This window comes from Melanaphis sacchari, unplaced genomic scaffold (genome assembly GCF_002803265.2).
Source record: "Melanaphis sacchari strain LSU unplaced genomic scaffold, SCAv2.0 Contig257_pilon_pilon, whole genome shotgun sequence".
NCBI classification, from domain to species: Eukaryota; Metazoa; Arthropoda; class Insecta; order Hemiptera; family Aphididae; genus Melanaphis; species Melanaphis sacchari.
In genome coordinates this window covers 55,028-67,398 of record NW_020271130.1, presented here as the reverse complement: position 1 = coordinate 67,398, position 12,371 = coordinate 55,028, and the positions used below count along the sequence as shown (strand labels likewise).

At 28.2% G+C, this 12,371-nt stretch overlaps 1 protein-coding gene across 2 annotated transcripts in view; it reads left to right on the top strand.

Moving 5' to 3' along the window:
* Positions 1–9,738, top strand: part of LOC112595103 (homeotic protein female sterile-like) — a 36,302-nt gene extending 26,564 nt beyond the window's left edge. Inside the window, exons 5-9 of one of the 2 annotated variants that reach the window (XM_025340193.1) lie at positions 167–278; positions 2,571–2,731; positions 5,958–6,062; positions 7,883–8,080; positions 8,980–9,738. In XM_025340193.1, coding sequence (XP_025195978.1) covers positions 167–278; positions 2,571–2,731; positions 5,958–6,062; positions 7,883–8,080; positions 8,980–9,045 — 642 coding nt within the window. In that variant the 3' untranslated portion in view covers positions 9,046–9,738. The remainder of the gene's footprint in view (positions 1–166; positions 279–2,570; positions 2,732–5,957; positions 6,063–7,882; positions 8,081–8,979) is intronic. The other variant, XM_025340194.1, reaches the window with a different exon arrangement.
* The last annotated feature ends 2,633 nt before the right edge of the window (positions 9,739–12,371 follow it).

Sequence of the window (12,371 nt, the reverse complement as noted above, 5' to 3'; positions counted from 1 at the left end):
ATCACCGACGTTGGTTAGCACAGCATTTATTGTTTACTTACATATGGTTTATGGTTAATTATATAATAATAATGTACAATAATATTACATAACTGCATGCGATAAAAGTTTGTATTATGACAAGATTTTCACTAACATTTTCATCACTGTTATTAAATTGTTATAGCCATTGGACTCGGAAAACACTGTCGGCACCGGTATCGTAAAGAGGACGGCGAGAGATGTGTCGACGGATAATTCGAGCTCGACGAATAAACGGTCACCGCTCACAGACACTGGTAAAATATGATGGAAATAAGTATAATATTACAATTATAATATTATATCATAATGTTGATAATTTATTTTTTTTTATTATTTATTTCAATAATTAATTAGGTGATTGGTAATTAGTATATTATTTTTTGACTATTTATTTTTATGTGTGAACATTAATATTGTAATAAAGTTAATTTATGTATGATATCATTTTTTTTCTTTCATTTATTTTTTAATATTGCACGTGGAATAAGGGCTACACTCTCGTTAGTTTGGTAATACTCTGTACCATATATTTTAATACTTTATTGTAATATTATAATATAATGTATACATAAGAAACCGATACAATTTATACATTTTATTGTTTTTCTTTGGAGTAGGTACCTTTATATTATTATTATTTATATTAAACTTTTAATTTTAAACTTACAATATATTTTGTGATGTTGAAATCACTATTTGGAATGAACCTAAAACGCAGTTACTCGTTGGATTAAAATAATTTCTATTCATATTGTTTTCGTTGGAAACCAATTACTGTAGTCATATTCTGCAGTAGTAGTCTGTTATGATACATTATGTTACACGACCGGCAAAAGCAACACGGTTATGATAATAGTAATAATAATAATATGATACGATACGTATTGTCTGAGTTAAACCATTCAAATCGCTTCAATGACGCGGTTGCTTAGCTGGCTAAATTTAATTCGGGTCACATTTCTTTTCATCAACCGAATGACTTTTGGTCAACTGGTAAACCAATTTATGGCCAAATAATTTAACGCTATTAGACGTACACAATAATATTAGAAATTATATTATGACATGTTCTAGAGTAACTGCGGGCATGGTATTAAGTTCGATTTTCTTGCAAATTTAATTACACCATAATTAATCAGACTTTATTCAAAACCTCAACGGTATGTCGTCTGCAGGCTATGTAATTGCTGGAAATCGAATTTTAATAAAAATTTAACATTACGATTGGTACTGCAGGCTACCATTTTCAATAAGTTATAGAAAAAAAAACATCTATTGTACACCCACACACCTTATGCCTGTATAATATATTAGCATAGTATTATTAGTAAATCTAGAATTTACACTTGTTATTTTTTAGAAATCGAAAACGTTGTGTTTATAACATAACACGAGTATTGTGTACTCGTTGTACACATACAACGTTTCTGATTATATATTAAATAGATTTAAGCGCATTAAATTGTTTACTTTACATATTCTTTATTTGATTTAATCTTCTAACTAGAAAAAATATGCTTAGAAAATAATAATATTATACATTGTAACAATAATAGTATGTATAAAGAATAATATATCTTTATCTGGATAATGTACAATAACACCCAGTGTATGATACAGTCGACCATCGACAAATCGAACTGCCCTAGGGGATTGACTTATAAAAGTCGTACACGACGTTGTTAAGGGTCGTTTTAAGGGATTAATTATCGTTATTATTTATATAATATAATATAATCATCGTTCGATTTGAATATGGTCGATTGTACACAACCATGACTGTCGGCTACTTCGTCGAGTCATTTAATTGAACCTACCTATTATAATAATATAATGATGTCTAAGGACGCTTGCAGCCGTTAGTCACCAATTCTCAAGTCGGTCGAACCAATTCATTCGGTAAAAACGTTTTCCAAAATACTACGAATCATCCCCTTTTCTATATAAACTGCAAGCGTCCTTGTGACATTGATATATTATAATTAATATATTGTATCTTTGGGTCGTTCTATGCGCACACAATACACGTAAGGTTGTGCAATGTTGTCGCATCTATTACGCGCGTTGGTTTGCAATATCGACACCGAAGACCATAAGTATCGTACTTAAATCATCAACCGCTGTTGCACTCGACACACGCTCACGTCGTGAGTATTTTATGTATAGCACCCTTATTATTGTAACTATTATCACCTACTGGATACTATAAATATTATAATATTGTGGCGTACATAATATCACGATATACATTTACGCCCACCTGTGCACTTTGTTAAAACGACAGTAATTCAGCGCCCTCGCTGATTTTCCCTCTAGCATTTTTGTAAAAAGAATATTATAATAAATAAATTGTCAAAAGGTACAGTGGTGGCATTATTCCGTGTATAATATGTATAAATATATGTATAAAACATGTATTATGGTATATGTGTGCTTAAAGGTGCGTGGCTCTTGGGCATTGACGGTCACACGAGATATTGTATCCCTTCTGTGTTTGCAGAAAGAAAAATAATAATATAACGGGCTGGTATGATGTTTTGTTTTAGATAACGAAGTGTCATCCGACAACGCTTTGTCGTCGAACGCCGAAGATGATGCCCAAGCAGAGACGGTCGCGGACGAAGACCCAAGGAACAAACGGTTCTTGTTCAATCTGCGAGGAGGAGCCGGCGGTGGATCTGGCAACTTTTTATTCGACCTGATCCGAGTGAGTGTACTCAATTAATATATACACGTGATTCTCTTTTCATATGTCGTGTACGTTACCTACTTTTTTACCTTTTTCGATTTCGCCGAGGAACCGTAAAAATACAACCAACTGTTTATATACCTAATTTATTAAAATAGCATCTCATCTACGACTCGAAATGAAAAAAATACTTATTACCCATTTATGTTTGATACAACACTGTATACCAATACCTACTACTTGTGTTCCTAATTGATAAAAACCAATAACTATTGCACTAGCAGATCAGTGTTCGGACACGATTTAACGATCATCTATTTTAAATACAATGAAATTGCATTAGACTTGAAAAAATTAACGTTTCTCCTAATTTTCCCTACCAACAACCGTTAATCCTCAAAAAAATAATTAAAACTTATAAGGTATCTATAAACCTAATAACGAATCCTTATAATTTATAAACGAATAAAATAAATATTTTTAAACAATATGTATGTATTTATATATTTTTTTCATATTAAAAATAGTTTTAATTAATCAAATTTAGTTGTATTAATTAATATATTTTTAGTTAAATTTCATAAAAATAAAATAGAAGAGTTATGCTCACTTGTCGCAATTTGAGATTCTTATCAATATTGTTTTGAGACACAATAGTAACACACAGCCTAATTTAATATTGTACATTTATTGTACAACACACTACGTATTTTAAGCAATTCTTGAACGCTTAAGACCACGATTTTTACCATAACTTCCTAATAGCAACATTCACATTCATACACTTACTATTTACATGTATAATTTGACGTTAAAAATTAAAATACGCGTGATTGTATAATCCCGTGTAATCCCAAAACATCCCGACTGCAATGTTATATGTAAAATTATATGCTAAAATACAGTGATATCTAACGCTTATGATTAACTTAATTTACAAATTTACAACTCGTTCGTACCTACTACAGGTACCCATGGAACATCAAACGAAACGACGTATCAGATCGTCAACTGGGGCAAGTAATGTGTCGCGAAAGCAAACAGTTCGCCCCTGCTGATCGGTGTATAAAAAAAAAAAAAAAAGATCGTCAACTGTGAGCTTTGGAACCTAATATTGTACCTAATATTTATGTGCTATGAACGCACCATTATCGAAAAGCACAATTTTTTTGAAATAACGTAATATTCCACACACATTAACCTATTATCACTAAATCTCCGAGCTGATTTTGGTGACGTTTTGCGCTGCAAACATTATTCAATGCGTCTCTGGTGGTGTTACGGTATTCAATTCTGTAGATTCCACATTTTGATTGTGCAAATAACAATAATTTAAATTTACCAGTAAATTGCGGTGATAAAAATTGCGGTGGTTCAACCGCTAATTAAATAAGTGCCAGAACAGTATTACCCATTTATTATTATAGATTATTATCATACGTCTTATGAAAAACATTCACCGGCCATCTAACAAGGCCAATATTCTAACGAATTCTTAAGAAAACCAAACGCCCACTTTATAATAATAAGATATCGTGTTTCATTTGTTTAAAATACCTACATATAGAACAACTTTTACTTGAAACCTGTCAATTGCATTTTTTTACAATAAAATATAAGCTTGAAACAGTTTTACGGTCGAGTTATACAATAAACCATATGTTTTGTTGGCATTTCTTAGGCGTTAACTCCGTTAAGTTAATTTCAGCTGCAGTATAATAGTAAAATGTAAACCGATTTGTAGATAAAAATTTCAAATAATATACCAAATGATTGGCTTAAATAAACTCTCAGACTGAGAACTATATTGAAGTAACAACATTTTTTATTGATCACGAATAATTATGAAAGCTATATGATAAGTTAAAAAATATAAAAAAGATAACTTCTAACGCTATAAAAAAAAAAAATGTATAATATTTTATTACATTTCTGTGCACTAATATAAAAGTATATTGCACCATTTTAATATTAGTTTATTCTATTATATCACTATATCAAAATTTACTGCATCATTTCATAACTTTTCATGCACTTATCTGTATATATATATATATATATATTATTATTATATGTTTATGTAGAATTGTATGATAAATTGTTTTATAAAATAATTATCCCCAGATAAAAACAAAAAAATAGTAGAATAAATGTTTGGATTAATATACCTAATTTACTTTTTTATAATCATTATTATCATCAAGCTAATTGAATTATGTGCATACAAATGTACTATTATCAATGGCATAATGATTTAAAATTTATTTAAACTTTTTAATAATACTTTCAAAACACAGTTTCAGTACATAATTCATCAATTTATTTATTTTAGTGACGCAAACAGAAATCAAAAATTTAAAAATTTCAACTTCTGAATTATGATTAATTGTTATACGTGTCAAACTGATAGATGCAATTGCATTTACTATTTCGAGGATATTTCAAAACAAATTAATTAATTAAAATTTCAAACGTGCGTTAATTTAAATTTAAAATAATATAACTTTTAGTAGGAACGTAACAGTGCAATATCATAAAATGATGAAAGTACAGTAATTCAATATTTCCATCGCGTTTATTAGTGAAAGGCATTATAAAAAATGTATAAAATCACTAAAATCAATTAAATTTTAAGACCTAAAAATGCTGACCCATATATTGCACAAATAATTAGTTTAGTAATCGGAGGTGATAAATTCTAAAATACTATACAAGTATTACTTAAACGGTCATTTTGAATCACCCCATAGCACCAATACATAATATATTGAAGTATTACAACCGCAAGCTATGATTCAGTTATCGTTCTGGTCATCGTAGTTGGTCACTGGGGGGAGATGTACATAATTATGTAATATAGTTAGGGAATTTTGTACCATTATGATTTAGTTTGCTCTCGTCGATTGAAATGTTATCCAAACCCTTTGTCGACCTCGATACAAATTAAATTAATTAGCGCTTATTATGTGTTCACATAATTGAACAAAAGTCATTTCGTGAATAAAATTGAGTAAATCGTTTCATGTGTTTAATTTGGAAAAAAAAAACAAATCAATGCACTAGTTTTTTTTTTCAAGTACCAATCCATAATTGAATAGTTTGCTTCGACTAATATTCTTATAGTATGTTCGAAAAATGAATTTTTATACAACGCGGTCAACAAAGGGTTTTTTTCTTAAGATAAAAGAAAAGGTCTTAAAAAAATATGGTTTGAGGCAAAAAAAGATTTTTTGGTTTTCAATAGAGGGGAGCGGACAGAGCAGCTAGGGCTGCCGGTGGTTTCTACAGAGTGGTTGCAGGCACCGACCCAAACACATTAACACTCGCACAGCCTCTTCAATATCCATCGGTAAATAACTTAATTCCTAGTCAAACATTTTTTTTTTTTTAGATTTTTTTTTTTAATATGTAGCTCCCAAAGTTAAAAAACAAAATTCATCGTAAAAAATAAAGACAACGCTGTACAGTGCGCATTATCACTCCGTTCTAATAATAATATATAATGTAATAAAACACGATTTATCACACAAAAAATTGATTAGGTACAACACATGTTGTTATAAAATGATGATGCACTGTGGTTAATATAAGATATAAATAATGATTTAAACTTTATAAATTGTCGTTTTATTGAAAAATATAAACTCGTTGGGTGTATGATGGATGTCAAGTGATCACTTCTACTTTCACTAACCACTATTATGTAACAACCCAGTGTAATTCGTGACATAAATTGTCATCGTTCGTTAGTGCGTCTAAATAACGAGTCACACTTGCCAATATCAAATCGTATAAATATATATATATATATGTATATTATTATACACCTACATCGGATACATCTGGTTTTATGTTAAACAACAATATAAAACAGTTTACTACTTGTAACACTATTAATATAAATTTGACAAAACTGTATAACTTCACGTATTTGTTTGAATGACAATGTAAATTCAGTTGGGTGTGTACACACAACTGAATTTTTTTTCTTTTTTGAACAATGAATTTAAACATAAATAACAATAATTTCGGCAAAAAAATGATAGTTATTTTAAAAATATATTGTCTAGTAACACGGAGTGGACTTTCGCACTTTTTCCTCTTAATATCTGACAAAATCAATAAACTTACTGTAATAATGTTTAATTTCACTTCAACCATACAAATAAATAAACATTTAAATCTTTAAAATTTACTTAAACTGTTAATTTTATTTTTTAACTTGAGAAAAAATATACCATACACTATAAAAAATATCTAATGAGTACATGGCAATCTACACATCTAATTTGTAAGTCATTCAAACATTAAAAATTATACATATTATTAAAACAATAGAGTTTTACACAATATTGAATCAAAATATTATCTGAAAATGTTTTCACATAATTTAACAATGTACCTAATAGCTGTGTCACACAGACACTCTCAACTCTAATTTTCCTATATTATACACTTCATTAATAATTTATATTGCAAATGTATACATAATATTCCATACCTATTCAAAACTATTCAAAATTTTTAAAAAAAATTTAGATTTTAGTCCAATATATAAATAAAAATCTATAGCCATCTGTTTTAAATTATTATCAGTTTCTTAAATAACTTAAATATGTTTAAAACAATTTTAAAATTATATTCGTAATATCAAGTACTTATAAGCATATATCTCAATGCATACTTATCACGTCTTGCGTTATTCATTCATAATAATAAATAATAACCATACATTTCAGAGTTTTGTTAATCGTACACGCACTATGTACAATTCAAATAAATTTCACAATAGATATTTTACGAATATATTATTATCATAAATCTATAAGAGTTGAGGGTGGTCTATCAACCAAATTTACGACGAGAATTTCACTATAATAGATATTATGTTATAATACCGAATTGTCGACATTTTTGATTGATTACAACATAAAACCTTGCCGTACAGTGTACCTACTCCAATCGAATTTCTGACCAAAATCACACAGGAATAAAATAATTTCATTGCAAAAAAAAAGAACAAAATACAAAACACAATAACTAAAACAAAATGTACGCTATATTAATAAATATTTTAATTATTATTATACTTAGCAATGTTTATTATTATATTATTACCGAGAAATACCCACTATTATCCATTTCTCTATGTGTTTGGTCCCACGACAGTTGATAGCAGGGAGCGGCGCCAATCAAGACAAAGACGAGTCGACCGACTCGGTGCCGGCCGAAGGTGAAGCCCAGGAGGTGCACGCGGATGTGAATGCCAAGGAAGACGGTTACAGCGTCGGTGTGCCCGGGCCACTGACGAGAATATTCGTGATCGCTAACAGAGGCGTTGCCAATTTGGTCCAAGACTTGATACTGGTAAGTTATGAAGTTTAAAGGTTTTTTTTTTTAAATCCTCCGCTATCTCATATGGTAATATTGTACAAATTACATAGAATGTGATTCTCTTATCACCAAATAGAAGTTGTTATAGCACAAAATTTTAAAAAATTGTAATAATTATTTTTTACTGTTAAAATTGTTCAGTTTTTTATTTCATTCATTTTAAAGCAAAATAATTCTCCGATTATTTCGATGTACCTACTATAATATAGAATGTCAGATTACTCGAATTTTAAACCAGTAATTATATCCTCGTAAATATTTAGTTTGGATGAGCAAAATAATGCGTCAGCATTTTTCACTATCCCAGTGCTACACTACTCCACATTCTTGTAAACTAAATTTTAAATACTTGTTAAAAGCATATAACCCTCATAACTAATCAAATACGGTAAGTTTCAATATTCAATTTTTACGCATTGAAATTCTCAAAAGGTTACAAAGCGTACTTCGTAGAATAATTCAAAAACTTGTTCAGTTTCGATTTTTTTAGAAACCATTTTAATCTTTAGCTCATTCCCTAATAGAATATAAAATTTTCGATAGTGTTGAATGTACGTTCGATACGCAATATATTATAACACCTACCTATTTATAAAACGTGTGCTTATCGAACACATTTTATTATTTTATTATGTTCGAAAGTACTTAAATTTATATCACAAAGGCCCGATGCGATCGAAATAATAAGGCAAAACGCGATACTAATATTATAATAATAACAAAATAAAATGTCCGACCACAATAGGTAGGTACGTTTGTTACTTGTTAGGGATAATGTAATTTATGTACGCGTACTTACATTATTGTACGAGCACTTTACATAAATAGCTATATAATTAACAACCGTCGTCATGTGTTTTTTTTCTTTTCAGAGATTGGCCCAGACCACCGAACGAATAGTGAACTTCAAAGCCAGATTAATTACATCTCTCATCTAAACAAATATTCAAGTTTGTGTAGTAAAATGTAATTTAATACCTGCGTGTGGCGTATTTTAGTCATAACTTATGAGATTTAATCATTACTTAACTTTGTTTGCACAACCAAAAACCCACGTCGAGTTATTTTTATGACTGACACGATTTTTTAAACTAGGTATATTGTGTGTTATTATTCTAAATTTGTGTTTTGCGCATCAATCACGTCGTAACACGCACACACACATTCAAATATTTTACAACTAAATCAAAATTTACTAAAATAGCTAAAACATTATTATATTCAATTTATTTTTTTTTCGAAAACATTGTCCTGTCAACACGATTAAATATTAAATGTTGATAACAATATCCATACCCCGCAACGCACACAATTGATTTTAATAATTACATTTTTGCAAAACAAGTGCCAAAATACAAAAAATAATTTTAAAACCACCTGGTGATATGTTATCTCACATGGTTACCAATTTTTAATTAAATTATACCTACCTACGTCGAGTACTACGATCATGTAGAATATAAATCTCAACGATTTTACCGGCACCTCATACTATTAGGTACTTAACTGTATAGCTGGTGGTTATCGACATTAAAACACTGATTTCAAACTATTGTAGTAATTTAATTAATCAATTAAAAAATCTAAAATCAAAATTATGTAGGTACTCGTATATTATACTTAGTGATAGGTATACAACTGTAAAAACATTATCATATAAATATGTATTTTATATGTAGTATACTACTTTTATTTATTAGACCCATGAAATATGTGAAAAATTGTCCATTGTGTAATATATTATTGGTTTTTTGTTTTTTTTTTTTTACATATTATTTAGGGCTTAGATAGTTTTTCTTGTATTTTTAAGTTACAAACAAAATAAATAATTGCTCAACAATTTTGTTTATGTAATATATATAACACATAATATGTTATAATAATGTAAGGGAAAAATCATATTATAATAATAGACACATTTCATCCTTGTTAATATAGTCAACCCATACGTTATCTACCTACTTATTATAATCATATTATAATGTTGTAAACTAAATATATATTGTGTTCTTCGATTCTCTTTGTAAAATTTCTTCGCGGGATGTTCTCCTATTTAATATCATTTAATAAAGTCTACCGCGCCATATCGTAGACTTTAATTAATACACCCATTACACATATTATATTATAATAAATTAAAGCCTGTATAGATAAGTACAATATAATGCCAATAATACTTAATGCGGTACATTCTGTGTATCGTATAAATGAAAAACTCAAAACTCTAAAAACGTACATAGATCTTCATTCGTTTATTCATCGTATTTTTTTTTTTTATAATTATTATTATCATACTTATAACATGTGATAGTATATAGTTATGGTTATGCGGTAATTTTGTAATACCAATTTAATATAATATATATATATAAGTATACGTATATGAAGTTCGCCTTATTTCGTTGAGCCATTGTTACAATATTATAATTATCAATATTAATAATAATAATAATAATAATAACAACAACATACTATCATCATCATCTGTCTAGCTATCGATAATATTATGTATGTATGAGTATGGTGCGTTTTTGCCAAAAACGATAAAACAATATATTGTTAAATGCCTATAGCCAATAAATTTTATTTAAAATAAAAATACGTTTACACTAAATATTGTTAGGGAACCGTTTAATAGTGAAAAATATAAGAATAAAAATTATTGCATATTATAATTAACAGAAATTAATTTTATTAATTGGCTTATTCGAAAAAATGAAAATAATATGACCGTCAATTAGGTGTTAGGTTAAAGTCAAACATTAATAATTAATAATTATTGTAATAAGTAAGTTATAGTTGCATTTTACAAAAATATTTGATAAACAAATAATAAAGTAAATAATTTTAATTCATAAAAAAATCACAAATCAATTATATTTTAACATTTTAAAACACACTCAAATAAAACATGTTCAATTAAATTATAATTTTTAAAAATTTACATAACCATAAAAGAAATGATTTTAACGAAGATAAACTTACTAGTTTAATTTAACTCATATATTTTAAATAAATTTTCAGTTTTGTCGCAAGGCACTTATTAAATTAGTTACTTTAAAATTAAAATAAACGGTTTCCAAAATGTTTTGACGAATAGTTTTACCCGGTGAAACAATAAAGACCACTTTACTTATTAACATCAAAATAATTATCAGAACCTGCTCATTTAAAAACGGCAGGCTTACTTTTCGCATTCATTCGTTGTCATCGGTAACTACTAACTAGTAGTGTATAGTGTACGGGTGGTGATTTTAAACCACCGATCCGAATTGAATTTGTTTTTTCAACCCCTTCACAACTCTGATACGTTATAAGTATTTAATTTAAGTTGTTCAAAGTACCCATGAAATCACAAAAGCGATGGGGGTTTAACCTAACATGTAGGATACACACCACACTGGCACAAACCACACTAAAGTATGTATACGGCTGATCCACTCGTTATCAAATAGGTATTAAAAGTGTCTTGAACACACACGCAATATTGTGGAATTTAAAATAGGTTTCATATAAAGTAATCTCCACCCACCATGCTCATTTACTACGCATAACAAATAACAATACAAGTATATTATATTTTGGTTTTTAAATATTGTCATTAATACTCGTATGTAACGGTAGGTAATACACGTTAATTTCCGTCGATTTAACTCTATGCCATAAAATTTTACTTCACATTATTGTTTTTATTTGCATTAGATCATCGGATAATATGATATAATACTGAAACATAAGTTTATCATCCCTACTTAGATGCTATAATAATACATGTTGTGTGGGTATACATAATTTAATATTATAATACTGCTAGTACTATCGTATTCAAATCTTCGGATTTATAACATTATCTATAGGTACATTATTTTATTTCATTTAATTGTAAGCTAAAAATCTGTAATTAAACCATGATTATTATATAATAATAATTAATGTTATTATTATTATTATTATTTTATGTGTGTATTAATTGTGTAAAGTCGCTAGTTGTTAAGTTAATATAATATTGATGATATAATATAAATTGCTTTTGTATAGTGTTAATGATAATGTAGACAAGATTGAAATTATAGTGATTTTAAATTAAATATATTATATTATAATATTCCAAGACAATTATTTATTATATTAGTTCATTTCTCAGTGCCTATTAGTTTTGATTTCATGATTGCAGAGGAGGTTTAGTGTTCAACAACCCCTCTTTCTAAACCAAAAAAAGTATTAATAGACAAATCATGAAAAAATGTAAATGTAACCATATATA